Genomic DNA, 20,096 nt, shown 5'->3' with positions numbered 1-20,096 from the left:
GCCAAAAATTAAAAAGAAGTAAAATTTTGTCTTATATTACACAAACCTTGTTTTAGAATCTATATATATTTTTTGAAAAAAACTACTTTAGAGACAACAATTACAAAATTTAAATTAAAACTTGTGTTTTTTTGAACCAGTTACTGATCAGGCATATAGAGCCATCTATTGATGACTCCTGTAATTGCATGTGGGAGATACATGAGTCTAACAAAAAAATAAGAAATCTAAATGGTCTTTAGCGCTTTCTGTAAAAATGAACTATTTGGTAATAACTCAAAACAATTAATGTCACAGCAGTTTTACATGATTTTCTGCTACAAAACACAACAAATGTTTAGATAGGCGGTGTTTCATGAAATTCCACAGGACGCTGTAAATTACAAGGGCCTTCTAAAAAAAAAAAGGTCAGTTCAGCCAGACAAACATCTATAACATAAAAGGCATCTGATTTGTTGGCTTCACCTGCCAGAACTTGCACTGACCCACACTGCAGTGTATAACTAAAACACAGTGCTCCACAAAATAAAAGTGCTTTCTTTGGCTTAATATTAAAACCAACAACAACTGACTGTGTAAATTCCCATATGTGTGGCATGTACTACTAACCCGAGCAAAGTCGAGGTATCTGTAGAGGAAACGACGACTCAGAGTGGTGATCTTAGAAAAAACTGTCCTCCACTGGATGTAGTTGGCTATCGTCCTGAAGAGACAGAACAAGATTAATGAAGCCTTAATAAATTATGAAAAACCTAAGGAGAAGGGACCCCTGAGGGCTGTGTGGGTTAGTGTTACTGTCTGTGTCTCTATGGGCACTGAAACAACTCGTTCTGTTGAGTTAATACCATTCATAATGTTCAACAACAACTCTCTTTACTGTTAGTTTACGGTGGGCCTATAAGGAATGCCAAACTGCTTAAGATAATTAAATCACTGTGAAATAAATGTCTAGACGAATAAATAATACCTAAATATTTAATGTGAAAATTAAATCGTGAAATGATAAATGCAAGAAAACTTCTCACAGAATGATTTAATTTCAGCATTTATTGCCATCATTTCAATTATTTTTTAGGCACTTTTATTTACTTACAGCACTTTTTATTTCAAAATGTAACTTTTAAAAAAGGTAAAAAAAAATGGGGTTTTAGCAAGATAATATTGGACATAATATTAGAAAAATTTTAGGTGTAGACCGATACAATCCTATATTATCTTTTTTGCCCAACTTCAGATCTAATATTCAATATCCGATTGCGGTTTCCGATTCTTCGGTCAACTGATAAAGGGCTGTTCCACCTTTTTTACAATCTTAAGTGTCTTCAATCTGCTTTAGTTTAAAAAATAAAATAATAAGACTTTTTAAACCTCTGTTATATTATTCTATGGTATTAGCGGAATTAGAAGATCATGTTGCTTGGTCTACAGATTTTTTTTTTCTTTTGCTCTACCATTGACCTGAATGCCTGATTACTTTTCTTTACTATACTTCAAATCATTGCATAATTTTTCCGTTTATTGTTAGCTTTGTTTATTTCATTGAGTTCGCACATAATGCATATATTTTTGCAAATTAACAAATTTGTACGTACCGGTAAATATATATATATATATATATATATATATATATATATATATATATATATATATATATATATATATATATATATATATATATATATATATATATATATATATATATATATATAAAGTAGATATATGTAAGGGGAGGGAATACTTTTCTGTGGCAATTTTTTTTTTCATAATTATTACCCTACCTAAATAAAAGTACTTAAATGAAAGGCTAAGATTTTTTAAAATCTTTTATTGTAAGATTCTATAAAAGTTAATTTACAATATTTTGTATTTATCAGCATCCAAGAACTTCCATTTCTAGATAGGTGTTAGTCACACTCGTAGCTGGAGAGGTGAGAAATGCTAAACTAACAACAGCTCATAAAACCTAATTTTATGTATTTGTTTGGCTGTTGTTGTTTTTTTTGTTGTTTTTTTTTATCCATTATCTTTAGCGTTGCTATAACGTTTTCACCCCAGTGCTAACATCACTATGTTCCAAATAACAATTAGAAAAACAAAATTCTCTTTGTGCAAGCCGCTGTCCTGCTTTTTACGTTCCAAGCCCATCCATGAACCAGAGTCCATATTTAGTTTATAAACCAATCTGCTACCTGGAAAGAACGGCAACCACTTTGCATTTTATAAATCTTTAAGACAATGAGTTAAAATGCAACAGTAGTTCCTCTAAACACAGGTGCAATGTGTAATTTTAATTTTCCAACTGATAGCTGTAATTAGATTCTGCATAATCACAAGCTAGCTTTAGAACATTTTATTGGTCATATATTTGTAAAACCTACTAAAGTTGGGATTGGGCTTGTGTTCTGAAATATCTGTTAAAATAACTCTGTAAGACCATAAGATCAGTTTTTTTTAGGTGTTTTTACCTGGAATCTGTGCTGTCGATAAGCTTCATGAGTTCTTTAAAATATTTGGGGGTTCTGACGATAACAGGCTCAGAGGAAGAAATAGACAAACTTGGATCATCCTTAGACTCCACCACGGCTTTCACAAACCCAAGCCAATCGAACTGGAAGCACAAGAACATTATTTGTGAAATATGTCGGCGGTACTTTCAAAGAAAGCATTGTCTACAGGAACTATACATTAGTGGCATTATCAATGAAAGAGACAAAATTAATGGGAGATGCTGAGCCAGTTGCACTTTCTATGAGCGGAAAAAGAAAGAATGCAACTAAAAAGACATCATGATAATAAGAATGAAGGCAGCATTAATAGCAATTTTTAGAAAAGACATGTTCAAAGAAAGAAGAACTACACCAAGTGTACTTTTAATGGCATACAATTAAAGGCATGTTTCTAAAGGTTTTTACACTCAATAATTAAATATTTGCTGCTATTTCTAACATGGACTTTTTATTCAATATGCAAATGATTTGCACCAAATAAATTTTTGGTACATAATATTCTTTGATTTTTTTTTATCCTGTAAAAATAAATTTAATCTTGCAAGTGGACAACAAAATTACCTGTGGCATGGAGCGCTGCAACCGAGAAAGCGTGTATTTGTTGTACATGTTCTCACTGGTGCGGTTTTCATAGGGAATCAGAATCTGCACATACAACAAGAAAGACAAGTAAAAAAAAAAAAAGCATTTGAATATAAAGTATTTTTTTATATATAAAAACTGCAGGGTCTCCAGTACAATTTACATTTTAAATTGTTTTTCAATGAGGTCATACATCAAGTATTTTTGTTTTAATTGATCAGTTATTTCTTATTACATGAGCAATTTTGGACTCAAATTCAAGGGCTTTTTCCATCTGGGCCTGTGCTGCTTCTCTCGGGGCTCCCAACATGACAGCCACGTCCACCATCAGACTCAGCAATGCAGCTCGGTTCTGGAGAAAGAGACAAAGGCTGTAAGACTTACCAGGTGTGGATTCGTTTTCACCAGAACCTTACATATTTTTTCACAGGTAGGTACCAACATATTTGTTAGAAAACTTAGGAAAAAATAAAACTAACATATTTTCCTGACTATAAGCTGCTACTTTTTTCCCACGCTTTGGACCATGCTGCTTGTAAGAATGTGCAGCTTTTCTGTTGATTTTTCCTAACCGCCAGAGGGGGAAGTAAAAGAGGGAAATGGAAGAAAAAGGGGCTAATTTTCATTTAGCGTAAGAACATCCTAGCAGCAGACACCATGGACAAATGTATAGAATTCACACATATGCATTAAAGGTATAGAGGATGAGCTTTTATTTCCGGGTGGATCATCTCAATAAGTGGTCCTCCTAACAGTCAGTCATTCTGGTGATATGTTAACGTAAGGCCGTCCTACCTGTTCGTCACCAGTTAGCTATCTTTTACTATGCATGCTCCTTTAAGGTGTATTTCTGTGGGGAGCTACAGTTTCAGTCATTAAATCTCACCTTTCTCACCACGGTTCTTTGAAAATGGCAGAGGGTTGTAAGAGAAAACGTGTCTATGAAGTTTAAGAGAAGAAATGAAAGGCCTCAGAAGAGGCACAGGATTTATACAGGAATGAGTACCTCTAATTTAATGCTTTTTAATTCTCTTAGAAATCATTTTAATGCCATCAACAAGTACCCATTACTCTCCTATATATAACACTGCAAAATCCTTCGTCATCTTTACCATCGACAGGCAGCAGCCATGTCCAGAATTCCTCATTTTCCTGCCACTTTTGTTGAAATTTGCATTTTTACATTCCCTACCTTTTTCCTACTTCTCGACCTTCTTTTCCGAACACACGGCTTTATGATCAACTGGAAGCAGTCTGATATATCTGACAAATTTTTTTTTATGAACTTTTTATTTTTTTTTAATGAAGCATTTTGAATGCCACAGTAATCACATTTAATAAACGTTAATGCCAATTAAGGCCCTAATAAAAAAAAATAAAAAAAATAATCTAATGACTTTTAATGATTTATCAGATATGTCCCGGAAAGCTTTGTGCGGCGTGCTCTTCTACAAAGCATTGTGGGATTTGCTGTCACAGCGGCCCACTGTCGCCATAGGCTAGTCGTGCTGTCGCTACCCAACAGCGCGACTAATACAGATGGTGTAGGCACCTAGCAATGGAGGAGTAGTTATGTGAATAACGGAGCAAAAAGCAATGATCATCTGTCCGTTAACTGTCAGTTTCATTTCCCATCCAGGAAGCTTCTTCAATTCAAAAATGTTTTCTTTCTTCCTGGATGGGAAGCGAAACATCTTCAAACTTGTAGACAAATTCCAGTCACAGGCAGTCGGGTCGTGTGCTCTAACCACTGCGCCACCAAAGCACGCCCTTTTTTTTTTTACTCAGGTTTGGTGGGGGACAGTTGAGTAGATAGCGGCTTATGGCTTGGTAATCTTATGTATGTAAGTTTCCAGTTTTTTCAAAATATTTTTTGGCAGCAGCTTATACTGAGGTGTGCCCGATAGTCAGGAAATGTCACTGGAAACAAGGGAAGAATGATGAGCCACTTGCAAAATGAAAAAGAAGGTTTACACAGAAACTCACCTCCAGAGCAGAGGAAGTGTTGGTGGTGTAGTCTTCTCTTGAAGAAAGAGACAACGAAGCCTGATCGAGCTACAGGAACAGAAAGACAACAGGTTTGCTGCAATGTCATTTCTGAGTTTTTCTGCTTTTCTGCAATTTCACTGCCACAGTAAGCTAGGTCATTAAGCACTGACTTTAGAGCTTTGAAAACTTATAAATATATAACAAATGTTCGAGAATCTAGATTTATCAGCGCCAAATAAAGACATGTTTATTTTCACTGCATCCAGGAAACCAACGGTTCAGATGTTTGAAAACTGACAATGACATCCATGTTAATGAGTTGATTAAACTGCTTACTACAAATCAGTTACATGTAAAACAGTTCAATCTAAATGCTTACACTTGAAGACTTTAACATCAGTAATTGGTGGATATCTGACCTTGATTATGTAGTACGAGGAGTTTTTGTCATCAGGGGAGACGTACAGACGTATCAGGACACTCTTGCTGTGTTGGTTCCTCATCTCTGCCAGCGTCTTCAGGAGACTCCACTGACTCTGAGACCACTGGTACTGGCCGCCAAGCCCATCCCCCACCACAGGCCACCGAAACTCAGGCTGTCGGAGCATTTTTAGCATCGGTCTGGTGTCCACTTCTTCCAGTATGCCTTTATAGAGACATATATGACCGTTAGCTTTCTTTTATGATTCATACTGTTGGTGACGCAGGTTTTGATACCAGCTTTGTTGTTTTTATCTTTACAGACTAAGTTAAATCCATACTAAAACCAAAATATATTGAGTCACTAGATGTTGATTAAACATGATAAAATAGCATCTTAATTTGCCTTTTAACAATAATAGATCAGAGAAAAATCTAAATTGATTGATGGATTTAGATTGATGAACTTACAGTAGGACTCTAGATGGATCAAATAAAAGTAAGAAAAAGAATAATATAGATGTCTGTAGGCTAAAACCCATAAGACCCATATAAAACTTGGTATATCATGAAATTTAGTATGATGCTGTGATAAAAACTCCCTTAGCTTCCTTTTGTTGCTTCTCTTTGTTCCTCATAATGTTTGTGGCTGCTTTGGACCATGAAAACCCAGCTATTTATGGAACTATGGTTCCTACTAATTTGTAGAAAAACTTGACCAAGAACAATAACAGGATCCTGATCCAACCCATCGACTGCAAACCAGTAGGCCCTCCTTTTGATCGGTTATAAAAAAAACATACCTGAAAGCTTGTGGAGCAGCTTATTCGTGATTCAAGTCCCGTTGAGATATGGCATGACAGGCAGTTATTGTGAAAAAAACAACTGGTTGACTAAATATATTTGCTTGATGGCAGGCGGTGGCAGATTACAAGGGGCATAAAACATGTGTCTCTGTGTGTTATGAAAGCTATTGCCATAGTGTATAGATTTTTATATCTTCTGCTTGTCTTTGCCACTGTTGTACCCATATTTTCCGATATTAAGACACTTCCTAACTGAACTTAAATGGAAGAAAACAAAGTTTCATTTTGTCGGGTATGATGCATGATTTCATTGAAATGCTAAAGGCCAATGGGACGATGCTGGTAATTGTATTTAGTCAATCAAAACAATTCAATTTCAATTCAGTTTATTTATATAGTGCCAAATTCACAACACAAGTCATCTCAAGGCACTTTACAGTTCAACCAGATCATACAGTCAAATTGATTCAAAGTCAAATTGATTCAAAAGTCATGAGTATTTCCATATTCCTGTAATGACATGCCTGGTAGAGGAGCAGGGTAAGCTATTACCACTGATAATTATTTTAGAAAAGAGTATAGTCTTACTTTCATTCATACAGGAGCGATACAGGATCTTAGCTTTGGTCACAGCCTCCAGTTCTTTAGCATGGGAAGGAGCCTCTAACAACTCTGTAGGAGAAAAACGAGAGTCAGAAAAAAGAGCACCATCACTTTAGAGACAACTGTTTTAAATACATCAGGGTTTCTTTTCATTCCTCCCATTAGCTATCCCTTATTAATTAAAACAGATATATATGTGTTTCTCTGGATTGTGTGTCAGTAAGGAATCTTTACAAATTCTGTTTTTATAATTGCTCTCATTTTGATCTCTTATCAGATTTCATATTCAATATTCTACAGTCTGATGGATTCAGCATAGAGAAAATCAAAACTGATTGGGCCATTCAGGAAGCCAGCAGCCCCTATTGAATAGCTTATAAAAAAAGAAAACTTAAAATGTGCAGTTATGGTTTATCTGATTGCTTTTCAATGGAACAATCAAGTCATCAGAAAAATAAAGGGAATATGGAAAATGTCACTAAGATCCAAAGGTGGAAAAGAAAGACTTAGCAGTCGCTTTAGATGTTATCATCACATTAAATTGCTGTTTTTAGCAGTTTTTAGTCTCATAGAATGGCTACAGATTGTGCCTTCTACATGCTGGAAGTGACAGCAGGCTGTTATCACGGATTGAATCTTAACCCTAAGGGAATTCCTTTTTTGCCTGCATAATGAATTTATCTATTTATCTGTAAACTGAAAGGAATTTCAGTAGTTCTTAATGTATTGTAAAAAAAAAAAAAAAAAAAAAGAAAGAAATTGATCCAGATCTCGCTTATATATCTATCTATATATATATATATATATATATATATATATATATATATATATATATATACACTATATTGCCAAAAGTATTTGCTCACCTGCCTTGACTCACATATGAGCTTAAGTGACATCCCGTTCCTAATCCATAGGGTTCAATATGACGTCGGTCCACCCTTTGCAGCTAGAACAGCTTCAACTCTTCTGGGAAGGCTGTCCACAAGGTTTAGGAGTGTGTTTATGGGAATTTTTGACCATTCTTCCAGAAGCGCATTTGTGAGGTCGCACACTGATGTTGGACGAGAAGGCCTGGCTCTCAGTCTCCGCTCTAATTCATCCCAAAGGTGTTCTATCGGGTTGAGGTCAGGACTCTGTGCAGGCCAGTCAAGTTCATCCACACCAGACTCTGTCATCCATGTCTTTATGGACCTTGCTTTGTGCACTGGTGCACAGTCATGTTGGAAGAGGAAGGGGCCAGCTCCAAACTGTTCCCACAAAGTTGGGAGCATGGAATTGTCCAAAATGTCTTGGTATGCTGAAGCATTCAGAGTTCCTTTCACTGGAACTAAGGGGCCAAGCCCAGCTCCTGAAAAACAACCTCACACCATAATCCCCCCTCCACCAAACTTTACACTTGGCACAATGCAGTCAGACAAGTACCGTTCTCCTGGCAACCGCCAAACCCAGACCCGTCCATCAGATTGCCAGATGGAGAAGCGCGATTCGTCACTCCAGAGAACGCGTCTCCACTGCTCTAGAGTCCAGTGGCGGCGTGCTTTACACCACCGCATCCGACGCTTTGCATTGCACTTGGTGATGTATGGCTTGGATGCAGCTGCTCGCCCATGGAAACCCATTCCATGAAGCTCTCTGCGCACTGTTCTTGAGCTACATGAAGTTTGGAGGTCTGTAGTGATTGACTCTGCAGAAAGTTGGCGACCTCTTCGCACTATGCGCGTCAGCATCCGCTGACCCCGCTCCGTCAGTTTACGTGGCCTACCACTTCGTGGCTGAGTTGCTGTCGTTCCCAAACACTTCCATTTTCTTATAATACAGCTGACAGTTGACTGTGGAATATTTAGGAGCGAGGAAATTTCACGACTGGATTTGTTGCACAGGTGGCATCCTATCACAGTTCCACGCTGGAATTCACTGAGCTCCTGAGAGCGACCCATTCTTTCACAAATGTTTGTAAAAACAGTCTGCATGCCTAGGTGCTTGAATTTATACACCTGTGGCCATGGAAGTGATTGGAACACCTGATTCCAATAATTTGGATGGGTGAGCAAATACTTTTGGCAATATAGTGTATATATATATATATATATATATATATATATATATATATATATATATATATATATATATATATATATATATATATATATATATATATATATATATATATATATATATATATATCATATCCTGTTAACCCAACTGTTCACAATCCTTAATGACCTAAACGTGTTGAATGTATTGAAAGTAAAGGTTTAAAACACAGTTAATTACAAAGAGTAGGTGCTTCGTAAGTAAAGTAGCTAAAAACTAAAAGTAGGTGCATTTGTACATTAAACTTATGGTTTTAGAGACGACCGATGTGGCTGTTGTCACCTATAAGCTGCATATTGTCAGCATTCAATGGGACCAATAACCAATAATAATGGCCATTTAATGCTTGATCACATCCAAATGGGTGAATTTAGGTTTTGGGTGTCAAAACAAATGTGAATCACAGGATGGATATGTGGAAAGGCAGCTTCCGCACACAGTTAGGTAAGTTGTGACCCTTTTTCTGTTCAAACAGTCCTGTGAACTTTGGTATAATCCAAAACATGATATTGAATATCATAAATCCAATGACACTTAAAATACACTTTGGACCCAGAAAACTCCAACTGGGTCATCATTTGGTCTCTCAGCAGAGTAACAATCCAAGACATGTTTAAACATCAACACAGAAATGGATCACAAGATCTTCATGGATGAACAGATATATTCCAGATTATATGACGTCTGTAGGCCTTTTTCCTTAACACCCAGATCACTTCTAAACAATATACTGAAATAACTTTCTTCCCCAGATAATCTGACCCAGGCTCTTTCATATATTTAGATGCGTCCTTAAGGAAGATTACCACCTTTGAGTTTTATGTCTACATGCTGCCTCAGCCACGGGTAGATGCCATGTGAAGACGAATCTTCAGGAATCGGATTCTCCTTCAGCCAACCGCCACAAGAAAACGTGTAGAAGTCTTCGCAGGGGTTGACAGTTCGGTCTAGTTTACTCAATATGGACCCCGCTAAAGAAACAAATAAAGATATCCTGACCCAAACAGCTTAACACAAAAAAAACGAATGCACTGAAATGACTGCTTGGATATTTTTCTCACCTGCTTCAATACATTCTGGCGAAAGGCAAAACTCCGCTTTACTGGATCTCTGGGACACTGATGGAGAGAAAAACATTTTAGTGAGGAATACAACTTTATTTTGAGATAAAATGAGGGGAGACATTTTAATTCGGCTTAATATATAAAACAGAAAAAGCCTGAAGAACTTTTTCCAACAGTAATTCCTTGTCCATTTACATCAAGTTTCTGTGTATTATTTTTATTCTATACAACTTTATATTTTTAAAGAAGTACTAGAAATCAGAGTGTCAAACTCTGACCACAGCTGAGTGGATACATCTGGAGAGCTCCCACACAGAGTAAACAGTTACACGTGTTTGGACCAAGCAAATGTACACTGTCCTGTGTGAGTTTGGGTTGTTTCTTCTAAACAGAAGCAAATTCCTACAAATTAACTAACAAATCATCATAGTTAGTTCTCTCACTTGTTCTTATGCAACTCAAAACCCATCTGTTTAAGATTGCTTATTCTCTTTAAATATCATTTTCACTGTCACAGCCTCTGTATTTTTAAAATGTTTTTATTTTTTCTGACACTGTTTTTATGCTTTTGTACGGTGACCTTGAGTGTCCAGAAAGGCGCCTTTTTAAATAAAATGTATTATTATTATTATTATTATTATTATTATTATTATTATTATTAGCTTTTTAGTCAAAGTTGTTGTTCAGGCTTTGACTGGGCCGTTCAAGCATTTTGATCCTTTTTATTTTCAGTCTTTTTCTTACAGATTAACTGCTCTATTAGGGAATATTGTCTTGTTGATAAAAAAAACGTGAATTCAACTTTAGGTGTTGAATCCTTTTTACTGTCCCTGATTGGAAACATCGCAAACAGGACTCTTTGTTTTGTTTTTTCGTTTGCTCTTTTTCTTAAAACTGAGTAAGCTGACATTGGGACAAACTTTCTAGAACACCCTTTTGAAGTGAAGAATTAAAACTGTCCAATATTTTTTTACTTGGGAATATTGTTTAGTCTCTGCAGAATAATGGACTCCACATTGTTTGGAAATCAATCTCCTCTAAAACCATTCCGTTTCCTGAAGTCATTGCTGGTTCATTTCCTTTTTTGCATTGTTTTAAAACACATCTTTATGCTCCAGACCAGCAAACTACCAAATGTCATTTTTTTTTTTTTTTAGAAGAAGTCAAAATTGGTGCAAATTACTAGCAGTCCATGAGTCAAGGGGAGTTAATTGGCAGCTCTTTGAGTGGGAAAATGTGTAGTTTTTCTTTATGGATGCATGGAAATCCATAGTAAATGTTTTTCCCACGACTTCTACTACTACTCAGCTCTGCTGTAGGGTATGATTACTTAACATATATTTGTAATACGGGTAAGCAGAACCCTAAAAAAAGACCAAGTAAACCACACTTGATTTATTTTCCTGGCAGAATGACCACAGGTTTAAAGAGTCCACTTCCGTCTCTTGGACTCTCCTAGAAAGTTTGACTTTCTAAAGTCTTGTGCGATGGGGTTCCGTAGTAAAGAAAGTAAAGAACAACAATAAATGTAGATTCAGTGAGGCAGCAAACTGTATTTTGAAACCAAATCCAAATTGTAAACAGATAAATGGAGCGGGACTGAGCTGCGCCGAGATGTCTGACCTCAGAGGTTCACCTCTCTTGTTGCTGGACAGGAGGCTCTTTCCAGAATCACTCCATGCTGCGGTTACCTCGTATACAAGCACATGCAATCATGATTTTTTTTGTGCTGTGGGCAATAAAACAGGCCACAAAAAGCAACATCAATAGAGCTAAACACACATCAAAGAATCAAAATCTTTCCTAATTAACAAACTGTTAAAAAAAAGAATCCGAATCTTTTCCTTGGAAACTAAAGGAGTGTTTCCATTATAGATGGAGCTTGGATCAGCATGCATGGGCACATAAGATAAATGCACTTTACTGTGGCCACAAGAATGTGGTTTCCCTCAATAACAAAAAGACACAATACCCACCCCACCCAACACCAGCGCATGAGCCCCTGCAGCCCTAACCATCCTTAGAACCACATAACAGTGGAACCACTAATGCTGTGTCCATGCTCCCCAAATTCCACATATTGGGAAATATAATTGCTTCCAGTGGAAGAGGACAGCTCATTAGCAATGCTCCACATCGGCACTTGAAATAGCCTGCTGAACCTCCTAAACAAACATTTCATTTTAAAAATACATTGATCGCCCTTTGTAAGTTAACAGATGAAAACGCAATACAGAGTTTAATCAACTGATAAACAAACATTATTCTGTGCTTTAATCTCTTGGAGAGATTTTATCATGTCTAGTTTAGGGAAACACACAGGACTAATTCTAAACAAACCCACTATACCCACTAAAATATAGCATATTTTGTTGAAGTTGTAAGTAAAAAAGAAGACTTTGCAGCTTTTGCAGGATTGATTTATTGTCTGACATTATGCTGTTCTCACCAGACCCTGCTTTTGCAGTGCAGTGCAGTATGTCTGCAGGTTAGCTGACTTGCTCTGATGAATTGGTCATAACTGCCAACAAAGCCATAATCAACAAGTTACAGTAGGAGGTTGGTCATTAATCACTGAGAAAGTTGGATATTCAAATGGTAATAAATCCTGGTAGGTTTAGGGCAATTAAAGACCATTTAGAGAAACCACAAAATCACTGAAACAATATCATTTAAATAGATGAGATAAAAGCAGACATCCAGAACCATATTACACAGTGTCATGCTTTGGTTTGCAATAGTTTTACAGGTAAAGGATCTTGTAGCCACAGTCAATCAAAACATCACTGATTCAGAAGAAAGGCAATCTCTGACAGATTCAGTTTAGTCATTTTTAGCAATTTTAGGGTTTTGCAATGGCCAGTGCAGAATACAAGCAAGGGTTGCCTTTTTTTATAGAAATGATGGCAGCAGAACAGATTAAAGGCATTGGCTGCATCTGTGTTTCTAAACACCGAAATGAAAACGCGATCTGGAAATGGAAAGAGTACTCATTTCACCATTAACTAGCCAAAAGATGACAAAGATTTAAAAGGATAACAAAAAAAAGGCTGCCCAAGAACCAAGGAGAACTCCCGGAGAGAAATTTTAAAATAGCTGGTACCGATCTTCGACAAAAACAACAGGTGATGCACTCAGCTGCTACATGCAATCCCAAAGTAGCAAAGCTTCGCTGCTGAAGGAAAAATCCTGTTAGGGCTTGTTTATAATCTTGCTGCAGAAGGTTTGGACTAGCCAATGAAATACTGGGAGAAGAGAGTCTGAGATCAGACCAAAGATGAACTTGTCAATGCACAAGCCATGCTTCAAAGCGATAGGGTTCTACACTTCACCCTTAAAAAACCATACCACTGGTGAAGTTTGCAGGAGAAACCATCAGGCTGTTTCACGCAATGGGGTTCTGGCAACTTCCATGACTGAAGAAGGTAATAAATGCAAAAAATGAAGGGTGATTCATTTTTTCGTAGGAGCTAGACAAGGAACAAGATTAGCTTTCAAAGCAAGACAACAATCTTAGAGCAAGCATATGCTGTATGACTTTTTGGGCCAATTTTTCAGTCCTCCAATGAGTTTCAGCTTTATCATGCCTCGTGCATTGCGTTTTATACGGGGGTGAACAAGAGGCAGTCAGCCGCTGTGGATCACCTCCTGATTAGGATTGTATGATTGGATGAAAATCAAACATCTTTAAAATTCTGTCAGTTTTGTGGAGTGATCATAAGGATATCCTACTGTTAAAGAAGAGCTAAGAGCATCTAGTAGCCAGTTTACCTCGACCTCAGGCACTGAGCATGTGCAAACGGGAAGTCTTCTTCTCTGACTTTGCGTCTGCTAGTAGAGCCCAACAATCGCTATTCTGTATGGGCTAAATCCAATGTTGTTGTTTTTTTTTTGGTCATACAGTGTGAGCAGTCAGATCCCATCAGACCAGCGTAAGAACAATATCGTCAGCTGGGAACCTTTAAACTCTGGTTTCATTGCACAGTTTTAGCTTTGGCTTGGTACATTGATTGAAAATATTGTACAGTGTAGAGTGTGTCAGCCCTTAAACATACCACAAAAAAGAATGCATTGGTTTAAAAAATGTGGCAAATCTATTAAATTAGACCAGTCAATCACCTTGTATCAAATATGCTTCTGTAGAAACATAGAAGGACCCCCAAAATCTTCATAATCCTCAGACAATTGGTGTGAAAGAATGGGTCAAAGACATATTTTTGGACTTGGAAGTGTATTTGTGAATTAAATTCATTTGATTTCTTTGTATGTGTGGGCTTAAGTTTGTCTTGTCTTGAGATTTTACCCAATAGAGCGGGGGGAAAAATTCCTGGTTTTCAACTATCTTGTTTTGTTGCATGCATCTGTTTTAATTTCTGACACCCCTCAATAACATCGGGTACAATCAGTTCCATTAAGAAGAGACCTGATTTGTAAAAGCACTAACTGTCATTTATTCTCTGTAGTGTAAGTAGTGTGAATAATTCAGAGGTTCCATAGAGAACCTTAGAGAGATAACAGCAAAAGACCAAAGAACCCTGCCTAAAGATCAGGAAGGAAGCCGTGGAGAAGTTTAAAGCATGATTGAGGTTTTTAAAAAATACCCAGAGCTGTATGATACAACTTAAAATCTAGTAAGACATGGCTGTCTACGTAAAGTGACAAGCTGGGTGAAAACAGCATTTTTTACTGAAGAAGCCTAGAGGTAACTTGGAAGGAACTGCAAAGATCTAAATCTCAGGTGAGATAATTTCTTCATAAAACAACTATAACAAACCTATTCTTTATGGATATGATTCACCTTCCTTCATGACAATTATTTTAACATACTGCCAGAGCTACAATGGGATGATTTGTCTCAAAGCATGTCCATGTTTGGCTGGCCTAGTCAAAGTTTCGATTTAAAACTGATCAACTTGTTTTAGTAGCATATCCAAAGATTTTGTGAATGAGGTAGTAGTTCATTTTTACTCTTTTTATAATGTAAACACTGTTACGGCTGATACTGAACATGCTTTGCAATCTTATCTTGATGGTTTTAATTTCCTCTACTTCACTGTGTTTCCTCTTAACTTTTCTTGAACCTACCCTTGGGACTCCAGATGCTTGAATCTCATTGGGTAAATTAAAAGAGGTGATAAGCTACTCCCATAAATGGCTCCTTTTTTCTCTTTTTTGTGGCTTTGTGTTATTTTAATATAAATTGTTCCTGTTTACATTTAAACACAACAGAAGTGAAGCACTTTCCTTTGACTCATGTGGTTTTAATAGAAACTACAGACATGTGAAACCTTAAGTGACCCAAAAATAGTTTGCCACATGTTACTCAATAGCCCTCCAGGACACCTACTTGTATGTTATCATACTCTGCGTGTGCTTTTTGAGGACAGGGACCATTCTGTACCATACGTTAGATTTCCTGCAAATTATAATGTAGGATAAAGGGTAGAGGTTGTGTGTGTGTGTGTGTGTGTGTGTGTGAACTTACCCAGTATGAGACCAAGCAGAAGAGCGGCGCAGAGGCACACACACATGGCCAGAGCGATCTTGTAGAGACGACCGACACCCCTCTCAGTTTTAACCCCCCCACCTCCTAAATGCTCTAGCTCCATCATTTACTATTTCACCTAAAAAAATAACTAAAATGTTTAAAAGTAAAAAACACAGGACACACACCTAAAAGCAAAAAAAAAAAAAATTGGAATAAATAAATAAATGCTTAAAATGAATCTAAAATAATTTAAAATTAAACTATTTAAAAGATTATTTTTTTCCACATGTTGAACAGCTTCTGTCTTTCTCCAATCTGTCCAAAATGGGTGCAGCTGCCCAAAATTCACCCCGGCTCCTCTAACTGTTCCTCCTTCCTCTCCCAAACCCTCCTCCTCTCCCACAACACTCCTCCCTCCCAGGCACTGAGATGAACAGGGATCCTTGAAATAAAACCAGACCCCTTATCTGGTTGTGGGTCTGTGAAGCGTTCACACCTTTTGGTGTGTGTTAAAGAACAAAAATTGTGTCTATCTTCTAATCTCATGTACAGAACAGCAGGGAGCTCTGCAGAATGTTTATCAGATCAGAAAGTAACTGGACCATAACAGAGTCCTGATCACGTGCACTGGGAGGCTGATTATGGCACACTAATGTGATGAGCAGGTTGAATCAGCTCACTGTTTCTGCTTTCCTGCTTATCTTTGAAGGCCAAAGAGGTGCTGATTGCAGCAACACAATTACCCCCCCCTTCTTCAGGTCCCCAATCACTGTGGTCACATCTCTTTCTGGACGTGCTCATTAGGGTTTGAGGCGTCAGCCGCAAACTCCTTATATAGGAGTTACTTCCTTCTCTTCTTAAAAACAACCATTCATCAAGCAGAAGCTGTGACCGCCACTGCATTGTTCTCCATTTGGACTCACAGTTACTTGTGTCCTGTTTACATGGCATTGTGTGAAATCTCCCAGATCCACAGTTATGATTGTCGCTGCTTGTGTTTCAGGCTCTAATTCCTAAGACCAAGGATCGTCCAAGAGGAATTCCAGACGTGGCTGGTTTTGAAACATTTCCTGTCAAGATTTGGATGGATGGATGGATGGATGGATGGATGGATGGATGGATGGATGGATGGATGGATGGATGGATGGATGGATGGATGGATGGATGGATGGATGGATGGATGGATGGATGGATGGATGGATGGATGGATGGATGTCATCTCAAGGCACTTTACAAAGATAATAGTCAGATTGGTTAAAAGTTCTGATAAGGGAAAGCAGTTCATTGTATCGAGTCACAGACTTGCAAGATACACTCCTGCTGGATGAGCTTTTGCTGATGATTTCCAATTGCATTTTGTTGTTGACTCTTCAGAAATCCCTTACACTGAGCATGCATTTAGCTGCAGGGTATTTAAAAAAAAAATCCCTTTTAACAGGAAGAAATCTCCAGCAGAACCAGGCTCAGTGTGAACGGCCATCTCCCGAGGCCAACTGAATCAAATTTGGCAGTAACAGTCTTGGCTTTAGTCATCTGAAAAGACCAGATGAAGGTGCTAGGACAGGAAAAAGCAGAGAGAATATACATTTGTGAATGTAACCCAGTACTGCAGAATAGCAGAATAGAGCTAGAATGAGGCAAAATGAAAAAAAAAAAAAGTGGTCCCCATGTTCTCCAGCAGCTTAAACATACAGCAGCATACAAAATACAAAATAGTTTAGGAAAACGGAATATTTTGGATGTAAGGAAAATAAAAAGATCAAATAGATGGAGAATTTAAAAATGAAGAAAGGCAGAATGAAAGACAGAATATGGACAGGAAAGAAGGAAAAACGAAAGGACAATATGAAGGGTGGAGAAAAAGGGTAAAAGTCATAAAATTTGTCCTAATAAAGATATAATAAAGGAAGAGGAGAGAACAAAAATGAAGAACATAATAAAACCTAGGGTTTTCTTCTTACTGACTTCAGGTATGTTGAATAAATAATGACAGAGCTTCACAAGTTCAGTTTAGGCAACTGGCCATGAAGTTTTCTAGAAGATTTTTCGCCCCAGGTCCAGCCAGATAATGTTTTTCCTCTAATTCTTTTGTTAAAACTACAGTATATTAATCTGAGTCCTGCGCACCATCAGTAAGAACAGAAGAAGCCTCTTGGATGAGATAGAAGATAGAAACATCTTCTAGAAAACTTCCCATCTACTTGCCTAAACTGAACTTTTCAATCCTGATCATGACCTGGATGACTAGGAATCAGATAATGACTGAGTTGGACATGTAGTTTTTATTTGTACACTAGAAATAAGATGGACATAATACTCATCCTGATCCTTTAAACTCAGGGTTTTATTTAATTTTTACCATAAACTCTACATTAATAAACGTTCTACAACTTGGTCGTATGCCCTATCTCTCAACCTGTTCTGTGTCTGTTTACACTCCAGGCTCTACTCAGCAATAGATAACAGGAACACTCGCATGCGAACACGTACATCTGTTTTCACACAGAAGGGAAGGACGAAACAAAACAAATGAGCTTTCTAAGGATCAGAAAACAAGCACACTCAAGACACAAATCCTGGAAGACGGTCCGCACCCGTCCTCTAACATGCCGAACCTATTATTGTCCAGCAATGACGCCCTCCACCACGCTGAACCTGCTGACGGCAGAGTCTGCTGTTCTTCTGTAAACACACCTCTGCAGCTGAGGTAAAGGCCACACAGTATTTACATGTCTGAGAGGAACACCCTCCCTAATTACCATGTGTCATATCTCATGCCCGCTCACGCAGGAAGTTTAATCACAGCCAGACTCTTTAAGAACGCCGAAGAGGCTCTGTGGTTTGGAGAGTTTCTAAAAGTGTAGCCTGTCTGTTTCGGGCCCTGAGTCTAAGAAAGACAATATGTTGGTGCTAAGGCGAGTAGGAAGCTGCTCTGTAATCTGTGGAGAATCACCAGGATATTCCACCTTCAACAAAACCACCAAAATCACATTTAGTTGGATTATTATAGTTTGGTACATCTGTTTTTGTTTGGGTTTAATACTAGTGCTGGTATAGTATAATCATAAGTTCTGTCCATGCAATTTCTAAGCTAAATCAGCCATGCATGTAATGCTGAAGCACAAGTTTAGATACACTGACAATTTAAACTAGAATTATAATTCTAATAAAGACATTAAGAAGAAATCCACCTTATATTAACGGTAACGGCCCCAGTTCTCTAAACATGGCGGGAAAGTTCACCAAATAAGTCCAGAAATGATGGTATGTTTATTCAAATGGATCAACACAGTAAAATACATACGGTATTAAACATTCCTACTGACAAATATTAAACACATTCTAGAACATCCTGTTTTGTTAGTCCCATACTGCTGACATCTGTGGGGAAACTGGACTTGTTCAGATGTGTCAGCCTTAATCCTTTACATGAAAACTGTCCTCAAGTCTTGAGGTTTCGGCTTTCTCTTCTACACCTATGATCCTTTGGACTTTCTAAAGATTTGAGCTGGATTAAAGCCAGGTGAGTGGCTAGGTCACTCTTGCAGTGTTTTAGATTTCTTTTTGGCTCTATTTGACCAGTTATGAGATAACCTCATGGAAGATAACATTTCCAGGCAGCCTCTGTGAAATAACATTTCCCTTTAACGTTTGCAGAGGCTCAACAATTTAAAGGAGGAACTATAACAATAAAAAAGCAGGGGCTGTTTCTCACTGTTTTCATGATTTTTAGGGCAGTTTTTTTCAGATTTTATTAGCTTCATTAGAGTAATTTTAATTCAACAAGCTACTTTGACAGGAATTGGTACCATTGACGTTTGTTATTAACATTCTGTTTCTGTACCAGCAGAAGCTGATTTATATTAACTAATTTTAATTAAATTTCAATACAGTCCGTCTAGATTGGTCCTGCTACATCAGTGGTAGGTAGGATTTCCCCTTAAAATAGAAAATTGAAGTACATTCATGGAGTACACCATCTAGTTTTCAAACAATTCTTGTTTTATAAATAAGAACACAACAGAAAGAAACAGGGACATTCTACTATTTTGTTACTACGGCTGTATAACATTAAAACGAGAAGGACAAAGGTTATATTTCTGAAATTCATGAGGTTTTTAAAGCATTTTTTCCTCCCAATTCTGAACTGTGGTTTAGGGCTGGACTCCTCTAGATTTTCTCTTAGAAACTCTTATAGACGGCATAATGATGTTAACAATGGGAATTTGCTGGCATGTCTGGCATTATGGCCCTTCTGATGATCCTGTCTGGACCAAGCTTCAGACAGATGGCCTCATATTTGCCTCTTGCTTTGGTATAATATAGAGCTAATTGTGTATTAAATGATGGAAAAGTACCTAGCTCCTGTGGCTTTAAATGAAGCCCATAACATCACTCCTCCACCACTGTGCTTAATAAACGCACCTTTAAAAACCTGCTCAATATGCTACAGGAAATAAATACAAATAGAAATAATCTACTAAACCTTCTCAATCTTTTTATTTTTCTGTCATGGATTTTAACATTTTGCTACCTGAAA

At 37.4% G+C, this 20,096-nt stretch overlaps 1 protein-coding gene across 1 annotated transcript in view; it reads right to left on the bottom strand.

Annotated features, from left to right (window-relative positions):
- The window catches only part of phex (phosphate regulating endopeptidase homolog, X-linked), a 29,612-nt gene extending 13,681 nt beyond the window's left edge, over positions 1-15,931 (bottom strand). The window contains exons 1-10 of the mRNA XM_038291129.1: positions 15,554-15,931; positions 10,066-10,122; positions 9,814-9,975; positions 6,893-6,976; positions 5,498-5,724; positions 5,076-5,144; positions 3,325-3,441; positions 3,069-3,152; positions 2,466-2,608; positions 610-703 (exon numbers count right to left, since the gene is read on the bottom strand). Of these exons, the coding sequence (XP_038147057.1) occupies positions 610-703; positions 2,466-2,608; positions 3,069-3,152; positions 3,325-3,441; positions 5,076-5,144; positions 5,498-5,724; positions 6,893-6,976; positions 9,814-9,975; positions 10,066-10,122; positions 15,554-15,680 (1,164 nt within the window). The 5' untranslated portion in view covers positions 15,681-15,931. The remainder of the gene's footprint in view (positions 1-609; positions 704-2,465; positions 2,609-3,068; positions 3,153-3,324; positions 3,442-5,075; positions 5,145-5,497; positions 5,725-6,892; positions 6,977-9,813; positions 9,976-10,065; positions 10,123-15,553) is intronic.
- Between the last annotated feature and the right edge of the window lie 4,165 nt (positions 15,932-20,096).

Source organism: Cyprinodon tularosa, unplaced genomic scaffold (genome assembly GCF_016077235.1).
Source record: "Cyprinodon tularosa strain WSP-4 unplaced genomic scaffold, ASM1607723v1 ctg294, whole genome shotgun sequence".
In the NCBI taxonomy this organism is placed as follows: domain Eukaryota; kingdom Metazoa; phylum Chordata; class Actinopteri; order Cyprinodontiformes; family Cyprinodontidae; genus Cyprinodon; species Cyprinodon tularosa.
Note: the sequence above shows the minus strand (reverse complement) of the source record. Positions and strands in the feature narration are given on the sequence as shown.